The 24,851-nt window shown below is 61.3% G+C and overlaps 9 protein-coding genes across 9 annotated transcripts; 4 read left to right on the top strand and 5 right to left on the bottom strand.

The window, feature by feature from the left end:
* Positions 1-9: 9 nt before the first annotated feature.
* PAN0_013c4753 (uncharacterized protein) lies at positions 10-3,885 on the bottom strand (the record flags this gene model as incomplete). Its single annotated transcript, XM_014799881.1, has 1 exon — positions 10-3,885. The coding sequence occupies one exon, from the start codon at positions 3,883-3,885 to the stop codon at positions 10-12; it is 3,876 nt and encodes a 1,291-aa protein (XP_014655367.1).
* Positions 3,886-4,316: 431 nt separating this feature from the next.
* PAN0_013d4752 (ribosomal protein S5 domain 2-like protein) lies at positions 4,317-6,188 on the top strand (the record flags this gene model as incomplete). Its single annotated transcript, XM_014799880.1, has 1 exon — positions 4,317-6,188. The coding sequence occupies one exon, from the start codon at positions 4,317-4,319 to the stop codon at positions 6,186-6,188; it is 1,872 nt and encodes a 623-aa protein (XP_014655366.1).
* A 98-nt stretch (positions 6,189-6,286) lies between these two features.
* On the bottom strand, positions 6,287-7,672 carry PAN0_013c4751 (26S proteasome subunit P45; the record flags this gene model as incomplete). The annotated part of the gene is made up of 1 exon (XM_014799879.1): positions 6,287-7,672. One exon carries the CDS (start codon positions 7,670-7,672, stop codon positions 6,287-6,289), a length of 1,386 nt encoding a protein of 461 aa, XP_014655365.1.
* A 381-nt stretch (positions 7,673-8,053) lies between these two features.
* On the bottom strand, positions 8,054-9,747 carry PAN0_013c4750 (PCI-domain-containing protein; the record flags this gene model as incomplete). The annotated part of the gene is made up of 2 exons (XM_014799878.1): positions 8,054-9,551; positions 9,620-9,747. The coding sequence occupies 2 exons, from the start codon at positions 9,745-9,747 to the stop codon at positions 8,054-8,056; spliced, it is 1,626 nt and encodes a 541-aa protein (XP_014655364.1).
* A 279-nt stretch (positions 9,748-10,026) lies between these two features.
* Positions 10,027-11,004, top strand: PAN0_013d4749 (ribosomal protein S5 domain 2-like protein; the record flags this gene model as incomplete). Its single annotated transcript, XM_014799877.1, has 2 exons — positions 10,027-10,374; positions 10,480-11,004. 2 exons carry the CDS (start codon positions 10,027-10,029, stop codon positions 11,002-11,004), a joined length of 873 nt encoding a protein of 290 aa, XP_014655363.1.
* A 325-nt stretch (positions 11,005-11,329) lies between these two features.
* PAN0_013c4748 (uncharacterized protein) lies at positions 11,330-14,541 on the bottom strand (the record flags this gene model as incomplete). The annotated part of the gene is made up of 2 exons (XM_014799876.1): positions 11,330-14,239; positions 14,311-14,541. 2 exons carry the CDS (start codon positions 14,539-14,541, stop codon positions 11,330-11,332), a joined length of 3,141 nt encoding a protein of 1,046 aa, XP_014655362.1.
* Positions 14,542-15,166: 625 nt separating this feature from the next.
* On the top strand, positions 15,167-17,179 carry PAN0_013d4747 (cyclin-like protein; the record flags this gene model as incomplete). The annotated part of the gene is made up of 1 exon (XM_014799875.1): positions 15,167-17,179. One exon carries the CDS (start codon positions 15,167-15,169, stop codon positions 17,177-17,179), a length of 2,013 nt encoding a protein of 670 aa, XP_014655361.1.
* A 601-nt stretch (positions 17,180-17,780) lies between these two features.
* On the bottom strand, positions 17,781-18,908 carry PAN0_013c4746 (uncharacterized protein; the record flags this gene model as incomplete). The annotated part of the gene is made up of 1 exon (XM_014799874.1): positions 17,781-18,908. One exon carries the CDS (start codon positions 18,906-18,908, stop codon positions 17,781-17,783), a length of 1,128 nt encoding a protein of 375 aa, XP_014655360.1.
* A 665-nt stretch (positions 18,909-19,573) lies between these two features.
* On the top strand, positions 19,574-24,631 carry PAN0_013d4745 (ARM repeat-containing protein; the record flags this gene model as incomplete). The annotated part of the gene is made up of 5 exons (XM_014799873.1): positions 19,574-19,610; positions 19,983-20,104; positions 20,206-22,496; positions 22,795-23,721; positions 24,145-24,631. 5 exons carry the CDS (start codon positions 19,574-19,576, stop codon positions 24,629-24,631), a joined length of 3,864 nt encoding a protein of 1,287 aa, XP_014655359.1.
* Positions 24,632-24,851: the final 220 nt, after the last annotated feature.

Below are 24,851 nucleotides of genomic sequence, written 5' to 3'. Positions count from 1 at the left end.
CACTCCGCATTAGGGCTTGGAGAAATAGTACATGAGCACATCCAACAACGCCCTGTCGGCGTCACTGAGCTGCAGGGCGCTAAAGATGCGCGTGTGCGACTCGGCCACATACGGTCGCGCGGCGTCGTTGAGCTTCTTGAGCATCGTGGTCGCAGCCAGTCGATGCTCGGCCTTATCACCACGCAGAGCTTGGACTATAACCCCCCGCAAACGGGGTAGGAAGTCCTCGAGTACAAGCTGCGAAGGTAAGCGGAGCAGCAGCGGCGTATAGCCCGACCTCAGCACGGGAACAATCGCAGCATCGAGTGCGTGGGGTAGAAGCAGGTCGAAGCCGAGCACTGCATCGCAGCGTAGGGCCCAGGTGGAAAGCACCGACTCCCACGCTGTGAGGATCGTCTTGTGCGCCACCACTGCCGATGAACGCGATATCGATGCACCGCAGAGAGAGTCCAAGGCGCCCAAAAGCGTGTCGAGCAGCGACCGCTCCGTGGCTGTAGAGCACAGCACCGGGTACTGGTTCTCGACGAGCCGGTTGAGCACCGCCAAAGCGCTCAGCTCGACGTCCGCATTCGTGCGTGTCTCGCTCGCCTGCGTCGGCACGTAGCGCTGTACACCTTCGAGCAGCGCAACAAACAGTCCGCCTTCCTCCCATGCCGCCGTGTCCGACGCAAATGCATCGCTCCCACTGGCGGGCTTGCCGGAGCTGCGGCCATCTTCATCCGACGGCGTGACGCGGTTGGAGGCATTGGCGATCGGTCCAGCTGTAAGCACGGTCTCGTCGCCCTCCTCTGCCTCATCGCCACCGTCACCAGCGCTGCGAGCAGCCACCCTGAAGTCAGCCGAGAGTTTGGCCAGGCGTCGGAAGGTGCGCAGATCCGCCGTGCCCGACTTGAGCGTCTCGATCCACGTCCACACCTCGGGGCGCGCTTTGGCGGGTGACGCCATACCCGCCTCGAGCCGCTTTGCACGGTTCTCTAGCACGGTACCCGCTGCCATCCCACCGCTGGTCGGCGCGCGCGACGCCGTCGCCAGCCCGCTCTGCGACGTGGACCGCGGCATGGGCTGCAGCCCGGCCGACGCGGGCGAGTGGATCATCGATACGGGTCGTGGCAGGCCTGAGCGGCGAACCGCACTCGCGGGCGTGCCGGAGCCGGTGCTGTTGGAGCTGCCGGACGACACGGTGCGTGTAGGAGTCTTGGTCGGCTGTGCACGCGTGCGCACCGCCTGGGGCGTCTGCTCGAACGAGTCGCCCGCATCCCCGGCGCCGCGTCCAACGAGCACCGACCGCGTCTTGGCCGCGCGACCCGAACCCACCTTGAACGGCGACGCGAAGTTCATGCCCATCAGGTCCATCGATGCGTCCTCGGGCGCAGCCAGCTGCAGCGTCTCGTCCTCGCCGCCAGCGTCCAGGTCAGATGTGCGCGCGTGCTGCGTGGCGTCGATCGTCTCATCATCCTCTCCGACGTCAGCCACGCTGAGGTCGGCGAGGTCCGAGTCGAGCGCGTCAGATGTGGGCAATTGGGCTGTGTGCGTCGCGCGTGGCGTGCTTGTGGACGCGTGGTGTCGCGCCGACGAGCCGGACGCCGAGCCGGAGCCCTGCGAGGAGAACGACGAGGACGAGATGGCGCGCGTGCGCGACACTGTCGGGCTGAGCCCGGGCGATCGTGGCTGCGACGACGTCTCGCTCTGCGACGCGTGGCCGTTGTAGCGATTTGGTGCTGATCCATTGGCAGCGACGGGCGTAGGACTGGTGGGCAGAGGCACCGCAATGGCCGTCTGGATGCGCTGGTGGGCCGTCGGACTGAGCAGCACCGACAGATCCTTAGTCGCCTTGAGCTGCGTGCTCTGCCCCGCCTGCCCCGCCTGCTGCGAGCGATGGCGCGTGGGCATGAAGCCAGTCGCCTTGCGCTGCGGCGCGACGGGCGTCGCTGCTTCGTCGACATATGCCTCGTACTGAGGCTCGTCTTGCTGCTGTTGCTGCAGCATTTCTTGTTGCTGCTGCCCGGCGAGCGCAGCCCGAGCTGCGGCCACACGCGCCTCGTGCGCCGCGGCGGCTTCTTCGGCCTTTTGGCGTTCGCGTTCCTGCGCCGCTTTGAGCGCGGCAGCCTTTTTGGCCTGGATGAGAGCCATCGACGCTCCGCCAGGCCTTGCTCGAACGGGCCCTGGCGCGCTCTTAGGCTTCTGCTCCTGAACCACCTCTGCCTCGACGTCCGGAGGCGCCGTGGCCGCGACCTGCTTCTTTGTCGAAGGATCGAGCGATTGCAGAATCGTTGTGGCCTGGTCGGGCCAGTATTGATGAAAGATCCAGAACGCCTCGCGGCTCCTTGTCCTCGCGGCGGGATTCGAATCGCCGACGCCCTTGCGGAAGCACTTGTCGAGCAGGTCGAGCCCGCCGTGCGATTCGACGGCATGCTTGCGATGCGCCGCATGGTGGCTCAGCACCGTCGCCAAGTGCTCGGCTGCAGCGGTGCGTGTGGCGACGTTCTTGTCCTGGATGCCGTGCCAGATGAGCTGGAGATAGAGCGGCCTGAAGCTGACATTGACCATGATGGCGGCTGCGGCCTCCTGAGTGGCATTGGCGATGAGCTTCTTGGTGAAGCCGGCCATGGCAGTGAGGCTGGTGAGGAAGGGCTCGACGCAGGGAGCGAGGTCGTCACCGAGCTCGATTGCGAGCTCCTGGACGAGGTGGATGGCGTGCATGGAGAGCGTGGTTCGCAGACTGGCGACGCACTTGAGCACGCCTTCCTGCGCGACTTTGAGCTGCGAGAGAAAGAAGGACTCGCCAAACTGGCGGTGTGCACCCGATACGACGAGGCCGCGAATCTTGATCATGGACTGCTCGCGATTGAGCCAGTTGTGTTCGGATTCTTTTCCCTCGAAGAACGGCAGCATGGATGCAAAGGTGCGTTCGAGGTCGGAGCGCGAGGCGATGTAGACGGGCCGGATGTCGTCGGCCGTAGCGGTGGCTGCTGCCGATGCTGTCGGAGGCGGTGGTGCCGCATGCGTGGAAGGTGCTGTCGTCTTGTGCTGTCGGGCGGGTACTTCTGCGTCAGTGTAAGAAGAGGCGTGGCTGCGTGCAGGAGCCGGCTCCGGGCTGAGCACTGAAGGTGCCACGGATGAGGGTGCGGCGAGTACTTCGCGGAGGATGGCGTCTGCGGTCTGTTTGCGCACTGCGCGTTTCTCGAGCTCTTTCTTCAAGTCTGCCTTGGCGGCGGGAGCAGCATTGCTGAAGAGCGCTATGAGCGTGGACCTTGCGCCTTCCCTGACTGTGGCGTCGGCGTCCGAGAGCAGCTCGACAGTGATAGGTACGAGCGGCCTGACCGGATACTTTTCGCAGTTTTGGCGAAGGATGGGGAGGAGCAGGACCGACTGCTCTCGGACTCTGGCGAACTTGGCAGCGAGACCAGCTTCGCGCAGGCTGCGCTCAAAGATGCCGAGCGGCGTTTCTGTCTCTTTGCCTTTGCCGGATGTGGTGATGTGACCGGAGCTGATGGCGTAGGCGGCGTTGGCGAGTTCGATGATGGCGGTGCGTGCGGCCTCGCGGATGCGCTCTTTCTGGTCTCCGAGCTTGTCGATGACGAGCAGGCCGACCGAGTTGACGAGCATGCGGACGTTATGATTGAGCACCGAGTGGGATTCTGTGCCGTCGCCCGAGTAGATCATGGAGGCGTAGGTGGGGATGAAGGCGAGCGAGGCGGTGCTGAGCGCCTGGTTGGCATGTTTGAGCGCCACCTTGACAGCGGATGTGACTGCGTCTGCCTCGACGACATAGCCTGCCGATTCGAGCTGCGATTGGAGCGAGTGGAGTGCAGCGACGCGCTTGTCTACCTCGATGCTGGATTCTATGCGCTGTGCGAGCTCGTAGATGGCATCTGCGTCCGCCATGGTTGTGGGCGGGGCGACGTTGTGTGTTATAGCCGTAGTGTTCCGCACTGTGATGTCGAGGTGAGGGGGCTCGAATTGTTGGTCGATCGAGGTAGAGAAGAAAGGGGCCTGTGGGTGGTGCCCGCTGTTGTTCTGGCATCTGTGCGTTTTGGCTTCCCGCGAGGCTTGCTTGGCTCGATTCGAGGCGGCGTCGGCTTCACGCGCTCCACGCCAAAAAAGTGTTGTTCTGTGCTGCCGGCCTTTTCCCACCTCTCAACGCCAGACGCGTCTCGATTTTCGCAGCATCGTCGCGTGACACAGCGTTCGGCGTAACACGTTCTCTTTCGAAAAATTCACCGGCCATGCCTCCACTTTTTGACTGAGCCACCTTCCCTTTGCTCTTCTTCTTACTCGTTGCCGCCATTGGATCCGACAAGAGGCGTCCTTGAACCATGTCCAGGGAGAGCAGTGCTGACATCGATCCAGAGCATGTCGAAGAGAGAGGCTCCGACGATGACGAGCTTGCTCGCGAGCTCGAGCTAGAACGGCAGAAGCTGCTCGCCGGGGCTGCATCGCCGACACATGGCAACGACAATGACGATCGCTCAGATAGCCAAGAGTACCTCGAGGACGACGATGAGGGCGACATCGGCGGAGATGCCGCTCAAGACGAAGACGACTCAGAGGACGAGTGGAGACCGCCAGAGCCGGCAGTGAAAGCTACAAGAAGGAGCAAACGCCGTCGAGCATCGTCCAGCTCGCAAGACAGCGACCAAAACGTAGCACTGGAACCATCAGATGAAGATCTGACGCCCGCAGTGAAGAAGCAGAAGAAGGCTGGTAAGCCCAAGGCACCGACCGCCAAGTCAGGCGAAGCGGCACGCAAACGAAAAGCACCCGCTGCTGGCAACGCATCCGAGGCGGAAGCGGACGAAGATGCGGAAGAGTACGACTCGTTTGACGAAGAGGCTGAGCGAGTCCAGGCCGAAGTGGAAGCGGCAGCTGCTTGGGCGGATGTCCGAAAACGCAAGGAAGCCGCACAATCCAAGTCTTTGGCTGACGCCTCGACGACCCAGCCATCCGCCGCATCAACCGCAACCAAATCTTCAGCCGCACCCTCCCTCACCGCCTGGCTCGGCAAGGGACCATCCGCGTCTTCTTCCGTCTCGGAGCTCGCGGCGTCTTTACCAATGCCCACCACCTGTACGGCTGCGCAGATCGTCGATCGCAGCTCGCTCTTTGTCGGCTACGTCTATCCGCTCACCACCGCCTCTTCGGCGTACATCTCTGTGCTCCTCTCGCACCTCACACGCGTCGTCCACCCCACCGTTCCCGTCGACCTCTTGCCGCCTCAATTTGCCAATGCGCCCGCGAACAAGCGCGGCTCGTCGCACGACATGTATGCATACCGCGTGCTCGAGCTCAAGCGCGGCCGCACGGGACTTGCGGGCCCAGACGACTTTTCGCTGCAGGAAGACAAGGAGGATGACGGCGAGAGGTGGGGTGGCGACCGCGTGCTGCGTGTCGCGCGCGACGAAGGCGCCTCCGACGTCCTCGTCGTTGTCAGCAGGTGGTACGGAGGCGAGCTGCTCGGTCCGGTGCGTTTCGAGCACATTGAAAACGCAGCCAGAGCTGCACTCGAAGAGCACATGGCAAAAGAAGAGGTGGACGAGTTCAGGCAGAGGATCCAACATCTGGATCGTAAGATCGCCCAGGCAAAAGCGGGGACAATGGGCGATGTTGCGCATAAAGGAGCTGTGCCGGACTATGCGGATCTGACGATCGAGAGGGCGCAGAGGCTGTGGTTGGCACGACAGAAGGCGTTGGATGCACTGCTAAAGCGCGTGGCCTCGCAGGAGCAGCAGCTGTCACAGCCAGCCACGAGTCAGCAGAACGAGCAGGCAGAGACCAGCACCACACAAGAACAGGATGAACATCCTGCGGAACACCCTCCGCAAGCATTCGAGCCGGAGGGCACGGCAGCTCCATTGCCGTCCGATCAGCTTGAATCAAGAGCGGCGGACGAGGCGCACACTAAACCAGAGCCCGATGACGCTGTGCCACTCGACGTCGATGCAGGCAGTGACGATGCGGCCAACAGCGTCCACGTCAAGCCGGAACCCGACATCAACACCGGCCAAGCTCAAATCAAGTCGGAAGCCGTCGATCCCACTGCTGCGCTACGCATCAAGCCCGATCCAGACGCCGACTCAGCCCTCGATCCAAGCGGCACCCAAGAGCAAGCCCATCCAACTGGCTTCACTGTGAAATCAGAACACGCCGACGATACAGCCGCCGACCTCACCGGTTGGGACGATCTCTAATCTTCCAAGCATCTTGCACACACACGCCACTGTATACCCCCTTCCGATGTTTGGCACGATGGAATGTATCTTATTTGCTTAACGGATCGCGCTCCAAACTACGAGAAGTAGAACTGGTCGTTCTTCTTCTTTGCCTGCACCTCCTGGATGCCGCCGTGGAAGTGTTCGTGGTCGAGCACCGTTGCGCCGTCGCGCAGCGCAATCATACCCGCCTCGACGCAAACCGCCTTGAGCTGGGCACCGTTCATCTCGTCGGTGGATCGCGCGAGTTCGTCAAAGTTGACGTTGGGACCGACGGCCATCTTCCTCGAGTGGATCTCCATGATGCGTGCGCGCGCCTCCTCGTTGGGCAGCGGGAATTCAATCTTGCGGTCCAGACGTCCCGATCGCAGCAGCGCCGGATCGAGAATGTCGATTCGGTTCGTCGCCGCAATCACCTTGATGCGCTCGTCGGACGAAAAACCGTCGAGCTGGTTGAGCAGTTCGAGCATCGTACGCTGCACCTCGCGATCACCACTCTTGTCCGAGTCGAAACGCTTGGTTCCTATCGCATCCAACTCGTCGATAAAGATGATCGCCGGCGCCTTCTCCTTGGCCAGCTCGAATGCATCACGCACCAGCTTGGCACCGTCACCGATGAACATCTGCACGAGCGAAGGACCGGCGAGCTTGAGGTAGCATGCGTTGGTTTGCGCCGCACACGCACGTGCCAGCAGCGTCTTGCCCGTACCGGGCGGGCCGTACATGAGCGCACCCTTGGGCGGGCGGATGCCGAGGTTCTTGAACTTTTGCTCCTGCTGCATGGGCAGCACGATCGCCTCGACCAGCTCCTCGATCTGCTTGTCCAGACCGCCAATGTCCGTGTACGTCTCGGTGGGTCGCTCGTCCACCTCCATCGCCTTGACACGCGAGTCGTACTCGGCTGGCAGCTTGTCCAGCACGAGGTAGCTGTCCTTGTTGACGCCGATCAGGTCGCCGGGCCTCAGCTCCTCGGCGGGCACCAGGCCGATGAGTGGCAGGAAGATGGTCTGGCGTGTGGAAGTCTTGATCACGGCGCACTTGCCCTTGCGTCTCGCGTCGAGGTCGACATTGGCACCCTCCTCCGAGTCCTCGTCGATGTCCGGGTCGATGTCGAGGATCTCGACGACGTTGCCGACGAGGTAGGGGAGCGTCTTGTTCTGCTTGATCTTGTCCGCGTTGTCCTTGATCATGTCGCGCTTGGACGACTGCTCGTGCATGAGGCGCATGTGTTCCGAACGCATCACCTTGACGTCGTTCTCTAGTAGCCGCGTGCGCGTCTGGATCTCGTCGATGGATGCCTCGAGGATCTCGGCTGGCAGCGGCTCCTCTTCGGGCTCGGCGGGCGCCATCTTGGTGTCTCCGTCCGTGGCAGCGGCGGTGGAGGACGACGGGCCAGCCTGCGATACAGGTGGCTGTGGGTTGTCGTCGCCGTTCCCAGAGTTGGGGGGCTGTGCGTCCGACATGGTGTCGTGAGTGTGGCCGTAACGGTGAAAAGTGCCGGATCAGAAGTCGTGCGAGCTGAATGCGAAAGATCTCGTGGAGTCGAAGTGGGCGAGTGGTGCAGAGACGGTGAGCGAGATGATGGAGGCCGAGGAATTGGGTGTTGGCTCGAGTCGTCACGGCTGGCTTGGAGCGAGCGAGGGCTTCGCGTGTGCCCGTTCAAAGTGGAGTTGTTGGCCCTAGCCGCCGCCTCGATCACACGGCTCGCGCGTCCTTTGCCCGCGCATTTGCAAAACCATAATTTGTTAGTGCCACGATCTGACACATTCTAAAAAAAAATCCGTGCCACTCATGGACCCCAACGACGGCCTCCGAAAGGATTGATGACAGATGCATTGCTGGTGCTACAAAGGATTGCTGATCTGGCTCCACGCTTCTGCAGAATAGGAGCCCTTGGCGACGACGCCATTCTCGACGAGCTTCATGCGCAGCAGCAGTCTCTTGGTCTCGCGGCATCGCTGGTCGCCCAGCTCGAGCGCCGAGTCAAACACCGCCCTCCTCGCATCCTTGGTGCGGTACTCGAGCACCTGATTGATCGTATCGATCCTGGCATCGCCCACCTCTGCCGCTTTGCCAGGCAGGTTGCGGAACTCGCGACGCTTGATGCACACGACGAGCTCGTCGGCCATGCGCTTGTGCGTCCAGCCGAAAGCCTCTGCCATCCTCGCGATGCTGATGCGGTCAAAGGGCGTGAAGAACTGCCGAAGTGCACGCCGCGTGAGTGCGGTGCGCAGGAACTCGACATGGGGTGCGAGGTAGGGGTCCAGCAGATGACGCGCCTGGTGCTCGTCGAGGATGGCGCTGACCTTGCGGAACTGTGCGGTGCTGAATGCTTCCAGCAGATCACGCACGTACGGTTCGTGCTCGAGGAAGCCGCGGAACTTGGTGCTCTCCATGACCTGCGTTCGGAGCGCAGGGCGCTGCATCGTGGCTAAGCTGCAGATGGCCGTGTAGATGGCCACGTCCGACGGACTGATGATGTCGAGCAGCGAGTTCGAGTGCGCCGAGTCGATGCTGAGCAGCAACTTTGCGGCGGCTTCGTAGCGGCCCTGCCCGATGCACGCTACTGCGTTGGCCGCACGCAGCTTTGCACCCGTTTCTGCGACGAGCTTGCTGGCAGCGACCTGCGACGCGCTCTCACCACCCGTGTTGCCGCGAGGCCTAGACGGTGGTGTGGATGCAGCCGAGCTGCCACCGGCACGGAAGAGCGCGCCAATCGCATCGGCACCGGGCGTCGAGCCGCCTTTGGTAGGAGGAGCGATGCTCGTGGTGCTGAGCGAGCTCAGCTTGCGCTGACCAGCTCCCGATGACGGAACGTAGGATTCGAGCACACCTTCGGCCTTGCTCACGAACGTCTGCACGTTGGTCCAGTTTTCGAGCCGCAGCGAGACTTCGATGACGTTGAGGCACATCTCGATCACGTGGTCCGTGGTGGAGCAGTAGTCGCGGATCTTTGTGTACGACTTGAGCGCCTCGGACCATTCGCCCGACTGTGTAAAGTGGTCACCCAGGTCGCGGTGCGCCATGCGAATCGACTCCTTGATGAGGTTGTTCTGGTAGTTGCGCATCTCGAGCTCGAGCTTCTCGCGCTCGGCGCTGTTCTGCTGGCGTGAGGATTGGATCCAGTCCGAGTCGACCTGGACGCGTTCGGAAGCCGGGATCAGGTTTCCGGTCGCTGCTTCGGTGTTGTGAATGGTCGCCATGGCCTGGTAGGCAGAGACGTCGCGAGTGGACTGCTTGAAGAGATCCATGGCTGCCTTGCTGCAGGTCTTGCGAAGGGCGGGGCAGTGTGTCGCGATAAACACGAGGCGTTGAGCTCGCGCAGAGGCAGGGTAGTTGGAGCTGCAATCATCGCCGAACAAGGACGGTCAGCGCAGAGTACGAAATGCGAGCCTTGGGCAGGTACCTACGTGTATGCCTCCCAGTCAAAGGGGTCGTCAGGCTGGAGCTCGACATTTGTGAGAGATGCAGGGAGTGGTTCGGCATCAAAGGCATCGGATGCCTGCGCCTGTGCGGATGTTGTTGCTATGTCTTCCATGTTGCGCTTGTGATGCCCCAGTGGCACATTGAAGGGATGGTGGGGTGATCAGCAGGTGTTGCTGCGCACGATGCTCAGGTGGAGGCTCGAGCGCGGCTGAGGTTTGCAGAGGCGACGAGGAATCTCACATCTTTCGAAAAAAAAGTTCGAGCTTCTCCACTCGCGGCTTTGTGGGAAGAATTTTGGACTGGCGCTCCTCTCCTCGAGCCTTCCGCACTCGTCTTTGCTCGTTGACCCCCATCAATCATATCCCCACAGCTGCAGCAACCGTCGTGGAAGATGTCGCGATACGACCGAAGAAGGGTCAACGGGCCTTCGAGCTACGTTCCTGTCTACGACAACAATGCATCCACTTCGAATGCCTCCGGCTCGACCCCGACGCTGACGACTTCGGCACAACGACCCGACGGTCGAGCCTATACGCAGCTGCGACCCATCTTTCTGCAGACCAACCTGGTGCCCTCGGCATCTGGCAGCTCGTACGTCGAGATTGGCGACCTCAAGCTGGCGTGCTCCGTGTTTGGGCCCAGGCAGGTCAAAGGACGCCAGTATAGCGGCAAGGCGGAGCTCAATGTCGAAGTCAAGTTCGCTCCGTTCTCCTCGAGACGACGAAGGCAACCCGGAAAGGTGAGCTCCCCCCTATTTCTGTCTCGATTGATGTTTGATGAAGTTGCTGATGGTGGTATGCTTTAGACCACGGAAAGTGCGCATTTGTCGGGACTCCTTCATCAGGCGTTGCTACCTTCTCTACGATTGGACTTGCTTCCCAAAGCGTCGTTGGACATCCACATTATGGTGCTACAAACGGACGGGTTGGAGGAGTCGTGCATTGCTGCGGCATGTATGGCTGCATCAACCGCTCTCGCTTCCGCAGGTATCGAGATGTACGGTCTCGTAGTCGGTACTGTTGCTCTGGTTCCAGCACAGAGCTCGGGCGAGCAACGCGTGCTGCTCGACCCAAGCTCGGCGGACATCGGTCTGGTGACGGGCATGAAGACCTCAACGCGTGTGCTGCTGTGCGGTATGCCAGCTCTTGCTTCGGTGACGTGTCTCAACGTCTCTGCAGGCTCGACGCAGCTGTCCTCGGCGAAGAAGGACGCAGGCTCAAATGCGGTCCTTACGGCAGGCCTAGATGCAGATACTCTAGATCACGCTCTTGAGGCGGCAAACGCCGGCCTGGTCGACATCCATAAAGTCGTAGCTCAAGCCCTCGCTAACGATTTCCAGCGTCGAACCGCCGTCTCAACCTCGTCGTAACAAAGCAATCCACTCTCAACCGACACGCCAACAAATGGCTCCGACACTTCACAGTAGAGTTTAGTAATACAAGTCCAGGCAGCCGTTGTCGTCGTAGGTCTCTCCTGTGCACCCATGCTACATTCTTGAGGCTGAGGAAGCGACACGCGCACGCCGGGTTCTGTGTCGAGAAGAGAGTCCAAATGAATTGAATGCGGCTGGGAAAGTTGAGTCTAATGCGAGGGAAATGCGAGGGGGAGAAACAAATGACGAGGGACACGGAAGCAAGTGAAAAAGGCGTCGAGACGGCCCAGGCGAATCTGAGCCAGAGGAGGCCAAGGAGCAACTAGCCATCGCCACCCTGGGTGGTGAGCATCTTGTCGCCGCGCTTGACCTTGCGCAGTCGCACATTGGCGCTGTCCGACACCTCGAGCTCGTCGAGCGGCGGCGTAAAGTTCATGAACGACTTTGGCTTCTTGGGAGGCAAGGCAACCGCGCCGCCTGCTGCGCGAATCTGCGGGCTGGCGTACGGAGACGCGGTAAAGTCGTCGAGCACATACCCGTTACTCTCGTCCTCACCCTCCTGCGAGCCACGGCGCTGGGCGCTAGACGTAGTGTCGTAGCTGGGAGGAAGAGCAGCGGCATCCTCGGTCCAGTAGACGATGGGCTGCACAGGGTTGGCGTAGCGGATGCCGTGCTTCTTGCAGTAGAACGAGAAAGCGGCGAAGAAGGCGTTCTTGCGGTAGAAGCGACGGCCCCAGTCCTGCCAGGTGTCGGCGTGCGTCATACCGATGGTGCACTCCATCGCTCGCATGTACTCGATCTTCTGCGGCACAATCGCCGTGCTCGGAACGAACAATCTCTCGGGCTCGGTCTGGAGCCAGTGAATCATGTCCTCCTCCACGGCATCGAGCTTGTCGAGCGGCGTGTTGAAGTCAAACTGCGCCGTGATGGCTTCCCACTGGTAGCCAGAGCGTCGCATGTTGATGATGCTGGTGCCTGCGAGGATGACGTTGCTGATGTAGACGTCCTGGTTGAGCGAGTCGACAAAGAGGCACGAGAGCAGCGACATGCGCTTGACGACAAGCACCGCTTCGCCGATCTGAATGCGGTCACCCGTGTCGAAGGGATGGGTGATGAAGATAAAGATGATCGAATCAAACACATTGGCGGCGGACTCCTTGAAGACAAAGGCAAATGCGATGGCAAGCGAGTAGAAGGTGGAGAGCGTCTTGCCGATGTCGACGTTGAAGATGGCGAGCGCCTCAAACATGATGATGACGAGCGCGACGACGAGGAAGATGCCGTCGAGCTGACCGACGGCATGGTTGACGTCCTGCATAGACCTGCCCAAGAAGCGGCGCTCCTTGTACACCTGCATGACGGTGTTCTTGATCTCGGACTGCGAGATGTCGCCGTTGCCGTCACGGTCAAAGACGCTGAATGCGTCACGAGCGTCTTGTGGGTTGGTGTAGGCCGAGTCAAAGTCAGAGGGGACGAGGTAGCTGCGCTTATGCGATCCGCGGAAGGCGATAAAGATGGAACGTGCAAGACGCTTGGCTTCAGCAGGCGAGTTGACGTCGGTACCGATGCCGAGCGCCTCGTTGCGAAGCAGACCGAATGGATCGTTCATGGCGACGCGAGCCAGCGTACTGGCCTGTCCAGCTGTAGCGCGGATGCGATGTCTGCTGCGGGCTGCGGTGCGAGCAAAGATGTTGGACTTGCCACTGCCACGAGCCGGCGCCTGACCCTCGGCAGGTTTGCCGGTGGCAGGGTCGATTGCGCGGTCGTTTTCGCCCGCATATGCAGCCTGGTCCGAGGGACGCTTCTTGCTGTGCTTCTTGAACCAGGTGCCCTTGCTGGAGCTGGAGGCGTTGCGCGAGTTGGTGTTGTCGCCGTCGAGGACAAAGTCGTTGGGCGTCATGGGGGTGTTGGCGCCACTCACGCTGGGAGAGCCTCGTGCGGAACGCATGGGGATGCCGAAAGCGGAGCCGGTCTCGCGACCCTTGAGCTTGGGCTTGTGGTCGCGCAGCCAGTCAAAGACCTTGAGGGACTTGGTGACCTTGGCGATACGGTCTGCGTAGGCGCTTTTGTGGAAGGACATGGCGATGTGCTTGATGATGACCTTTTCGGCGCAGATGGTGAGCGTAAAGAAGAAGAAGAACTCGATGATCTGATAGATGCGGTAGAGATAGGCGGCCCTGCTCTGGCGCGGGTGTGTGTGGTTATAGAGACCGTAGACCGAGTTGAAGATGATGGCCCAGGAGCCCCAGCTGAGAGCGGCGTAGCAGAGGAACTTGAGGTAGCCCTTGATGGCGTTGAAGTACTCTGCGAGCGAAAGGACGCGCTGGCTAGGACGACCCCAGATGAGTTGGATGACGCCAAGCACGGCCTTGGGGAAGAGCTCGACGAGCAGATGGATCCACCATTCTACGTGAAGGTTGAAGGCGGCCCAGATGAACCAGGCTTGGACGTTGTCTGCGACGAAATCGCGGTGGCCTTCGTCGGGTCCGCGCCTGCGGTAGACGTACTGGATGACGATGACGGGGACGAGGAGGCAGCAAGAGATGATGAGGTTGCCGAGAAAGGTGGTGGCGAGGAAGTTGAGGATCTTCCACAGGCTCAAGCGGCCCATGCGGACCTGCTTTGCCTGCTCGTTCTCGAAGCGGGCGGCTTCGTCGAGATCGTCCTCGTCGGACCAATCGAACTCGCCGTAGTCGCGGTCGCCATTCTCGCTAGAGAGCTCGCTGTCCTGCCGAACGAAGGGGGGGCGGTATGCGACGTTGTGCTGGTAGTTGAATGCGCCGGGGGTGCGGTTGGTCTCGTGTGGAGGAAAGTCGGACTTGGGACCGAGACCAGCAGGCTTGGAGAGGTTGCGGTCGCGGAATTCGGCGAGCGGGTCGGTGATTGCGACACGGGGGCCTGCGGTGCCGGGACGCGAAGAGGGGTTGGAGTCGGTCCTGGATTCGGTGAGGATGCCCGTGTCGTGAGCGGCCTGGTGAGGAACCTTGCGATCCGGCGAGGGCGCTTGTGAGCCCGACGTGATGGCATCGCCGGAGGCGAGAGCAGCGAGTGCAGCGTCGCGAATCATGTGCTGGTCGGGATGGGAGGCGTGCTCGGCGAGGTTCGACTGGCTCGCATAGATGGGCGGCATGGCATCCAACGGGTTTTGAGGCTGGTATGGCGGTGAAGCCGGACCGTTCTGCACGAAGCTGTCTGGCAGAGACTCCTGCGAGCGGAGGCCGGGGCGTGGGTTCTGTGCCATTGTTACAGGGGCGTGGTTTGCAGGCGACAGAAGTCCGCGTAATGAGACCCAGCTGCGGCTACTGGCAGGGGCGCCGGTGGGACCAAAGCGACCTTCCACCTTCTGACCAGCAGCAAGGTGGGCTTGATCTTTGCACAGAGAGACGGACCAAGCGTCGACGAAGCGTGCAAGGACAAAAGTAGATCTACGACGAGTATGAGAATGCCTCGAACGTGGTGGTGGATGTGGTCAGAAGGAACGGTGCTATGTGCGAAAAGACCGGTGACAGGAACGAGGATGGCGCTGGCAGCCATCTGCAAGCCAAGCCTCGGCGAACAAAGGCAGCTGGCACCGGCACAGCAGCAGCACTGCGGCCCGCCGCCAACAAAGTCTAAAGTCACAAAATCACATGGCTCAGGGCGAAATGTGACGACAGAGAGCGGCCCCAAAATCCAAAAAAAAAAAAAGGGACGCGTTTGTTAGTTTGGCTGGGTGGAATTCGCCGTTGAGGTGCTTTGGCCGACGATTTGCAGATCGGCCTCGCGTGACGTCGTGAACACACTCTGCTGCCGCTGCACGGCCGGCTGGCGACCGGGGGACCTCCCCTCGAAATTCTGCTGCAGCCATCTCTCATGCGGCGTTGGCATTGCTGCACCTCGCAGGTGGCCGGGTGGTTCGGTGTAACACAAAGCCGCGCGTCCGGTTTAACAGACACAAAATTCGCCTTTCGCTCCACCTCGTCCTCGCACCAAAATCTCACTTCCGAAAGCCGCAGCTGGGCGGATCGAGACCAACACCATCGAAGGTCGTCCGCCCTGTCTCTGGACTCTCACCCATCAACCGCAACCGATTTGCAGGACGAAAGCACGTCTTCGACTAGGCAAGGAATCACTGCAGAGGACATGTCGCAAGCTCGCTAAAAGCTGTACAGTGGTTACCATGCCCGCCCAGTCGCAAGGGCGTACCCTCGCCGCAGAGGGCAGCGGTGGTTGGGCCAATCCGCCAAGGCCTGTCCCCGATTTTGCATCGCAACCAACCCCTTCATATCACGTACCGGACACTGGTCTCAAGAACCTAAATTGGCAGAAGTCGGCGCCGGGTGAGACAGCTGCGACAATGGAAGAGCCAGCGTCGATCCCGACCTTCTCGCACCTCCCCTACTTCACCGCCATCCAGCTCGAGACTCTGTACGCGCGGCGGCGTGGGCAGCGCATGTCGGCGTCGACGTGGCAGACGAACCGCGACATCGCCACTGGCTTCATCCAGTCCGTCGCATCGCGTCTCGGCTTTCCACAGCGAACCACGGCGACGGCGCAGCAGATCTACCAGCGATTCCACCTCTTCTATCCGCCCTCGGACTTCGTGCTGCACGAGACCGCCGTTGCATCCCTCTTTGTCGCTGCAAAGCTCAACGACACGCACAAGAAGCCGCGCGACATCCTCCTCGCCAGCTATGCGCTTCGATACCCGCAGTACGTCCGAGGCGGTTCGTCCGACACACCCGTACCGTCGACCTCCAAGGATGCGCTCAACACCGACGAGCTCACCTTTCCCACCCTTGCCGGCCAGAAACGCAAGCATGCTGTTACCACTGCCAGTGACGCTTCGGCTTCCAGACCGCTGGCTATGCCTATCGGCAGCGTGGCCGAGTCGGACATCGACCCCAACGTGCTCGAAGGCGAGAGGAAGCGCCTGCTCAGCCTCGAGAAGCTCATACTCGAGAGTCTGTGCTTCAACTTTCACTCGAGCGCGCACACGGCGCTCAAGATGGTCATCAAGCTCGGGCGCAAGAGCAACATGCCCAAGTCGTTCATCCGCACGGCGTGGAAGGTGGCGGCCGACATGTTTAGGACGTCTGCGCCAATGCAGTATGCGCCCAACGTGATTGCGGCTGCTGCGCTCTATGCGGCGGCGCTGCTTGCGCGTCCTCCCTCTCGGCCCACATCGACGAACAGCGAAGAACGATCCAACGATCCCCTGCAAATCGATGATGCCGATCCCATGCAGGCTTTCCTGGCTAGCATTCGGGCAGCTTCGACTTCTGCCACGCCGACCACGACTGGCGCCGGAGCAGCTGTGCCGGTACCGCTGTCGGAGATGGCACCACAGTGCGATGCTTCGCTGCACGTGCACGTTGAAGATGTGGAGGAGAGCGTGCACGAGCTGCTTGACCTGTACCTGGCGTGTGCTGCGCAGCTGCCACCCTCGCTCTACATGGCATCTGCCCAAGGTGCTGGTGTGGGAGGGAGTGCGGCTGCTACGCCGTCGCCGCTTTCGCCCGCCGACCATGTTGACGTGTACAATGCGTCGCCCTCGTCGTCGGCGGGCCTGAGCGATCCAGCTCCACAACCGGCGAGTGCGCGCAGGAAGCTCAAGCAGTACGAGTACTCTCCGCCACCGTTTGGGCTGGTGGAGTGGCTCAACTCATCCCGCTGTTCGCAGCTGCAGGGCCAGGTGGATAAGGGCTCGCCGCGCAAAAATGCAAGTGCAGACCCCACGCTACCGACCAAGGAGTTTTCGGCGCTGCTGACGGATCTCAAGATCTACCTGCGCGGCATCGAGTACAACCGCCAACGCGCCGACGACGCCTTCCTTGCAGAGCTGGGCATTGTGGCACAGATCAACGTTCTGCCACAACAGGGCGCGGCTGGCATGGAGCCTGTGACACCAAGTGGTGAGGTTGGTGCTGCACAGTCGGTGGCGATTGAACTGCAACCCATGACTGGAGCGCGAGCCGACGCATTGGCTTCGGTAGACAAAGAGCGCATGAAGGCGGTCAAGCGCATCCAGCGTCGCAAACTCGTCTCGGCGCTCAGGGTGACGTTCGTCGAGCCTGGGATTGAAAAGCGACCCACACCACACGCTCAACGCCCCGCTCCAGTCAACCCCACTGCGCCTGATGCCACATCAGTAAAGCGTCGTATCGAAAACGCAAAACGCTACCTCTTCTAAACCCCCTTGCAATCCATCAAACACCAAACACTTGCACACACAAGTTCAACGCTGAAGTGTTAAAACAGAATTGAGATTGAACGTTCAGGGAAGACGAGGATGTCGACAACGATTTCTTGCCCGTTAGCGGTGGAGGCGTTCCAAGCTAGTCAGGTAATGTGTATATCATGCCGTCAACCCCCCGGTAAAGGGGAATCGATTGCTCTGTCCCGTTTTTCCCTCAACCAGATGTCCACTGAAGAAAGGACACTGTGATGAATATAACGGGAGGACGTAAACCTCAAGAAAGGGGGAGAAGGTGGAAGTGGGAAAGGCAACACAGTCGCGAAGGGGGTTGAGGAGATGGGGGAAGGGAATCTGGAACAAGGACCACGAAATCAGCACGAACCCATCGACAACAGGTATCTTACAATTAGACAATCGGCGAGGGCTTGAGATACAAAACACAAGAGAGCGGTGTTGGAATACTTGAGGTGGGCGTGGAAGGCGATGCAATGCTGGGCGGATAGAAAAACAGTCGGACACGAAACCAAGGACGGGATGGTGGTACAATGCTGCCTGAGAAGCAGCGAGGGATCATGGAATCGGGCAAGCCACGGTTTCACTTGCGGCGGTTCTGCTGCATGCCGAGGATCTGAACCATGCGAACAAAGATGTTGATAAAGTCGAGTTCGAGGCTGATCGATTCGGCGAGCGGGTCGCCCTGCGTGTATCCGGCGCGCACCATCTGGGCATGCTTGAGGATCCTCTGCGTGTCGTACAGCACAAACGCACCAAACACGGCCAGACCGCCATAGAGCGACAGCGCCTCTGTAGCCGCGAGCGTGCGGAAGGCGGTGCGCGGCAGGATCATGGGAGCCAGCGACGAGAGCGCCACGATGGTCACACCGGCGAGCAGCGGGCCGCCCATCCAGAGGTACTTGTCCTCCTTGGCCGTCGCGCCGACGTAGCAGAGCGAGCCGACGAGACCGGCGGTGTAGAGCGCCGCACGCGACAGCACCGCAGGGTTGAGGAAGAGCAGCGGGCTCAACACGGCGGCCTGCGAAGCGTTGAAGAGTAGCCACGACGGCACCTTCATGGGATGACCGGGTGGCAGCGAGGTCGCACCGATCATGCCGCCGATACTAGCAACGAGGCCGACACCGAGCACGAGCCAAGGGTTCGCCATCATCACGCGCTGCGAGACGCCGTAGCGGTGGAGGCCCACGGCGGCAGCACCGGTGAGGGTGAGGCCGCCGGCGAGGTACATGAAGGTGCTGTGCAGGTAGCTTGCCTCGACGGGATGCAGCGAGTCGCGCGTTTCACGGTTGAAGAACATGTTGGCGGCGAACGCCGTGCCGCCGATGATGCCGAGGCTGGTCAGGGCGCGAGTCCAGCCGCCTGGCTGCGAGATGCTGGTGGGCGCATCCGCGGCAGGCGCAGTGTGGGGCGCAGCAAAGGCGAATCGGCCGCCCGAGCCACTACCGCCGTTGGGGCGGAAGGGGCTGGTTCGAACTCCTCGGACCTGCGTCTGTGCGTTGGGCAACGACTTGGGCGCAGCGAGCTGCGAACGAGCCATGGACGCAAGGGTGGAGTTGGCGCCCTTGGCCGCGGACGAAAGCGAGCGCCATGGCTGCGCGGGAGCAGTGTTGCGACCTGCAGCTGCGATCGAGGACGATGCCGAGGATCGGGCGACGAGCAGCGAGCTGTGCAGCGAGCGCTGCAGAGTCTGGAAGGATGGCCTCAACATTGGGCGAGGAAAGGCGAGATGCGCCAGCCTACTTGCCTGGTGTGAGTTCGGAGTGGGGGATGAGAACGTTCAAGGGAGAAGCAAAAGCTGGGATGGAGGGAGAAAGCAGAACAGAACGGGTCTGCGGATGGCTCTTGTGGTTTGCTGACGAGGGGGCGGAATCGTCGCCGTGTGCTGCTCATATAGGCCCGAGTCTTTTGCCTGAATGACCGAGCTGTGAGTTGAGCTGCTGAGCTGTGCGGAATTTTGCGAGCACACCTCCACCTCGCGACCAATCAGTCCGCCGCACTTTGCAGAACTGCTGCGGATGACGGAAGGCCGCACGCCTAGCAATTTCCATTCTTTCAGCTCTTCCACAGAGCTGCAGAGCCGATCACAAAGCCGTGCGAGCAGCCTGTCTCTGGTTGACTCGTGCGACAGAAAAAGAGCGGATTCGACTATGCGGCGCTCCGTCCATCCACGGTCCATGCGTTTTTGGCTCAAGCTCCAAGCCCTCCTCTGCACATACGCACGAAGCGGCACACAAACGCGCCACACACAACCCTGACACACAGTTGTTCCCTCTCTGCGTCGGATGGAGTCGCGACATCTATGCGACCACAAGGTGCAGCCAAAAGAAGGGGCATTGCCTTCCCCTCCTCGGCCACAGGGAGGGCCTGGTGACAATGCACTTTGAGCAACTGGACGCCCTGGCTGTGCGCTGTGCGTTGATTTCAGTTTTGAACTCTGGATCTGCGAGATTTTTCTTCTTCCACCTCACGCGCAGGAAGGCGCACGAAGACAAAAAATTCCTAAAAAAAAGTGTTCCTTTCGCCGAGAGGCGCACGCAGCGTGGCACGCTTGGCTGCAACTTTTTTTTCTTTTTCGCGAGGCACTTCTTCTTGAGGCTCGAGTGCGGACCTCATACCCGCACCTCTCCCGCACCCGACCTTCCTTCCGATCCCCATCCTCCCCTTCTTCCTCGTCTGTAACCCTCGTCTATCCACCCGCGGATACTATCGAGGCTCTCTCACATCTACCTCTCACCCCATTGCGACTCGTGCCTCCTTACGCGGGCACTCTCTCGCAAGCTAGGCGTGTCATCGTCGCGCGCCATCGTTTGCCGATATCCCATCTGCGAACCTCTTCTCTACCACACACCTACAAGTGCCGAGCTAGACCGAAGCGGGTCGGCCGTGCTTGTCGCCATCATGGATGTAAGTCTCGCCCGTGTGCTGCCCTACCGCCTCTCTCGTCGATACTCTTGAGGGCCTCCGTACTCACCAGCCGCATCTCCGCGTTCCTCTTCTCCCCACAGCCCTCCTTCGTGCAGGGGCTGCACGAGCTCCTCAAGCAGAGCAACGTCCCCGACACCAACACCGTCAAGGCTGCCACCGATGCTCTCCAGAACAACTACTACAAGAACCCGCAGTGTGTGCCTGCGCTCTTCGAGATCCTCGCCACCTCGCCCGACCTCGCCGTCCGTCAGCTCGCCGCCGTCGAGCTCCGCAAGCGTCTCGCAAAGAGCGGCGGCAAGGTCTGGAACAAGCAGCCCGCAGACGTCCGCAACGGCATCAAGGCCAAGCTCCTCGAGGTCGTCACCAACGAGCAGGCCGCCCCCGTCCGCAACTCCATCGCACGCGTCATCTCCGAGATCGCCAAGCGTGAGCTGCCCCTGGGTACCTGGAACGACCTCCTCCCCTTCCTCTTCAACGCCGCCGACTCGCCCAATGCCACCCACAGGCAAGTCTCGCTCTTCGTCTTCTACACTGTCCTCGAGACCTTCGTCGACGGTGGCGAGGCGCTCGACAAGCACCTGCCCCAGATCATGCAGCTCTTTGCCAAGAGCCTCCAGGACCCCGAGAGCATCGAGGTGCGCGTCACCACCGTCCGCGCCCTCGGCAAGGTCGCACAGAACCTCGAGAGCGACGCCTCGGCCGACCTCGCCGCCATGCAGTCCGCCGTGCCCCAGATGGTCGGCGTGCTCAACCAGTGCCTCGAACAGAGCAACCAGGACGGCGTCCGCCAGATCCTCGACGTGCTCGAGGAGATCTGCATGCTCGAGGTGCCCATCATCTCCAACCACATCGCAGAGCTCATCGACTTCTTCCTCGCCAACGGCGCCAACACCGAGCACGAGGAGGACCTCCGCCTCATGTGCCTCAACTCGCTCATTTGGATTTGCTCCTACAAGCGCTCCAAGGTGCAGAGCCTCGGCCTCGCCAAGCACATGATCGCTCGTCTCATGCCCATCGCCGTCGAGGAGGACTCGGACGACGTCGACGAGGACTCGCCCTCGCGTCTCGCCCTCCGCGTCATCGACGGCCTCGCCACCGAGCTGCCCCCCAGCCACGTCTTCCCTCCCTTGCTCGAGCAGATGCAGGCCTACATGGCCAACCCCGACCCGCACCACCGCAAGGCCGCCATGATGGCCTTTGGTGTCTCTGTCGAGGGCTGCTCCGAGTACATCCGCCCCCACATGAACGACCTCTGGCCCTTCGTCGAGGCTGGTCTCAAGGACGGCGATGCCGTCGTCCGCAAGGCCGCCTGCGTTGCGCTCGGCTGCCTCTGCGAGATGCTCGAGGAGGAGTGCGCTGCCAAGCACGCCACGCTCCTGCCCGTCATCATGGAGCTCGTCAACGACCCCGCCACCCAGCGATCCGCCTGCACCGCCCTTGACTCGCTCCTCGAGGTCATGGGTGCCGACATCTCGCAGTACCTGCCCGCCATCATGGAGCGCCTCGCCGGCCTCCTCGAGACCGCCCCGCTCCCCGTCAAGGCTACCGTGACGGGCGCCATCGGCAGTGCCGCCCACGCCTCCAAGGAGGGCTTCCTGCCTTACTTTGACCAGACCATGCAGCGCATCAAGCCCTTCCTCACGCTCACCGAGGAGGGCGATGCGATGGACCTGCGAGGCATCACCACCGACACCGTCGGCACCTTTGCCGAGGCCGTCGGCAAGGAGGCTTTCCGTCCTTACTTCCAGGACCTCATGAAGCTCGCGTTCGAGGGCATGGACCTCAACAACCCGCGTCTGCGCGAGTGCAGCTTCATCTTCTTCGCCGTCATGTCGCGCGTGTTTGGCGAGGAGTTCACTCCCTTCCTGCCCCACGTCGTGCCGCGCCTCATCCACTCGTGCCAGCAGTCGGAGCACGACCCCGTCCCCGGCGCCTCGGGCGACGGCACCGTCAACGGCATCGGCATCCCCGGCCTCAACGCCGGTGGCGACGATGACGACGACGATGGCTTTGTCGACATTGACGAGCTCAACGACGCCTTCCTCAACGTCAACTCGGCCATCGCCATCGAGAAGGAGGTGGCTGCTGACTCGCTGGGCGAGATCTTTGCGCACACCAAGTCGGGCTTCCTGCCTTACATCCAGGAGTCGGTGGAGCAGCTGGTGATCCTGCTCGAGCACTTCTACCAGGGCATCCGCAAGAGCGCCGTTTCTGCGCTCTTCACGTTCATCAACACGCTCAACGAGCTGAGCAACCCGCAGCCGTGGCAGGCTGGCGTGCAGGTCAAGGTGCCGCTCAACGCCGACGTGCAGAAGCTCGTCAACGCCGTCATCCCTGCCGTCATGGAGATGTGGGAGAGCGAAGATGACCGGTAAGTTTCTAATATACCCCCTCTTGCCTTGATACCCCATGAGCATACGCACACGCGCCGAGACAGCCGCAGACGTCGCCGCAGCAGCAGCAGCACGGCCTCCAAAGGATGACAAACTTTCTCAGCTCACAATGACGTCCGTTATAGGAGCGGTCGAGTGACTACAACTTTCAACCTATATTTCACTGATCCGGCCACCTGCTCGGCTCGAGTCTCGGCGCGTTGCTGCTCAAGCCCTCTCTTGTCGACGGAAAGCTGAAACTGACACGCTGCATCTTTTTTGCTCGTCGCATCACAGAACCGCCGCGATCGAGGTGTGCCAGTCTTTGGCCGAGTGCCTGAACAAGAACGGCCCTGCGATCATCGCACCGGACCACCTGGATGTGGTGTGCACGTACACGATCATGATCCTGGAGAAGAAGAGCCCGCCGCAGCTCGACTCGGAGATCCCCGAGGAGGAGAACGAGGAGGCGTCCGAGTACGAGTCGGTGCTTGTGTCGGCGGCGTCGGACCTCGTGGGTGCGATGGCCAACGTGCTGGGCGCCGACTTCACCGACCCGCTCAAGCAGTTCATGCCGCAGATCATGAAGTACTACACTCCTGGCCGATCGATGAGCGACCGCTCTACGGCGATCGGCTCGCTGGGCGAGATCATCACGGGCATGAAGGGAGCCATCACGCCCTTCACGCAGGACATGCTGTCCCTGCTGTCGCGCGCGCTGTCGGACGAGGAGGCGTCGGTGCGCTCCAACGCCGTCTTCGCGTCGGGCGTGTTGATCGAGAACACGCAGACGGACCTGAGCGCGCACTTCCCTGCGCTGCTTGCGGCGATCCGACCGTTCTTCGAGAAGGGCCAGAACGAGTCGGACGAGGTGCAGACGGCTCGCGACAACGCGTGCGGGTGCCTGTCGAGAATGATCATCAAGAACGCGGATGCGGTGCCGCTGGACCAGGCGCTGCCCATCCTGTTCTCGTCGTTGCCGCTGCAGAAGGACATGGCGGAGTGGTCGCCGGTGCTGCACTGCATGATGAACCTCATCCAGAGCAACAACGGTGTGGCGACGCAGAACATCGACACCATCCTGCAGCTGTTTGCGCACGTGCTCGCCGGCGACGAGGACAACCTGGGAGCGCTGCTGCGCGGCCAGGTGTGCGGCTTTGTGAGCCAGCTCAACACGCAGATCCCCGACAAGGTGCAGGCTGCCGGGCTGCAGCAGTACCTCGTGTAAGCTGGCTTGTTGGAGGATCACGACCACGCCCAGTGCAAACATACCCGAGTAGTGTCCCGACGCATTTGCTCAACTCTTCGCATCCGCATCCTCATCGCATTGAAAGTGTATCCTGGTCTCGGCTTTAGCTCGCCCTGTTTCCTTTAGACGTTCCGAATGTTGATTTGACTCGCTCCTCGTGTGTCTGGGATTCGTTGGTGTCTATCGGGTGATGGCATGGCATCGCTATTTGGATCGGACGATGGGTGGATGAAAGCCCCGTCCTTGAAGTCGAGCGAATACAAATTGGCGCTGCAGGGTACAGCGAGGCCACGCTGGCGATACAAATTTGTTCTTGGCCGAGCTCTAAATTTCTCGGCCAGAGTCCAACACTTTCGGGCCTTTTTTCTTCGACCCCTTTGAGGCGCGTGTGCGGTGAGAGTGGGCGGCCAGCTGGACAGAGGCGAGCGCGTCGTCGTTTTCATCGCGCTCGGGCACGCTGTGCAGCGCTGTGCGGCGCTGCGCTGGCGGGTGCTCGGGCGAAGCTGTCAGAGCGTGCGTGCATGTGCGCGTCCATGGATCCGTTCGCAAAATTTCGCGGCAGCAGACGGCAGCCTTCTGAGCGGCCAGACGTGGCGCAAGGAGAGCGCGCGCGCACACCGCCGCCGCCCCGCTTGGCTGGCAAAGGGTGCAACCGCAAGCGCCCAGCCAGAGAGACAGAGCGAGACGCACACACGCTTCGGCTCGCCGGGCGTGCTGCTGGAACAACGGCGCTGCACTCCCCTCGAGCTGCAGAAGGCCGACAACGGTGGCAGCAAGGAGCAACGCAACGCACCGCCTCCCCTGCCGCTCGCTCCTTCTTCCTCCTCGCCGCCAGAGAGCCCTCTCCTGCCTGCATCTCTTCAACCTGGTGCCTCTTCATTGTAGTCGCATCACCACCAACTCCTGTTGCAGCCCTCCCTTTCTTTCTCCTCCTCCTCCCTCCTTTTCCGTTTCGTCGTTCGGGTTTGGACTCGGTCGCAACGCTCGCAGTTGCTCCTCCCTCCGCGTCCTCCCGACCACTCCCCTTTTCCCGAGAGCAGGCTTCTCCAACCCTTCCTTTCGGCCCTCTAGAATCCTTCCCCCAGCAAGCTTCCCAGGTGGTGCT

Source organism: Moesziomyces antarcticus, assembly GCF_000747765.1.
Source record: "Moesziomyces antarcticus DNA, scaffold: scaffold_v10013, strain JCM 10317, whole genome shotgun sequence".
NCBI classification, from domain to species: Eukaryota; Fungi; Basidiomycota; class Ustilaginomycetes; order Ustilaginales; family Ustilaginaceae; genus Moesziomyces; species Moesziomyces antarcticus.
The sequence above is the reverse complement of the archived record's forward strand: the minus strand, read 5'-3'. Positions and strand labels throughout refer to the sequence as shown.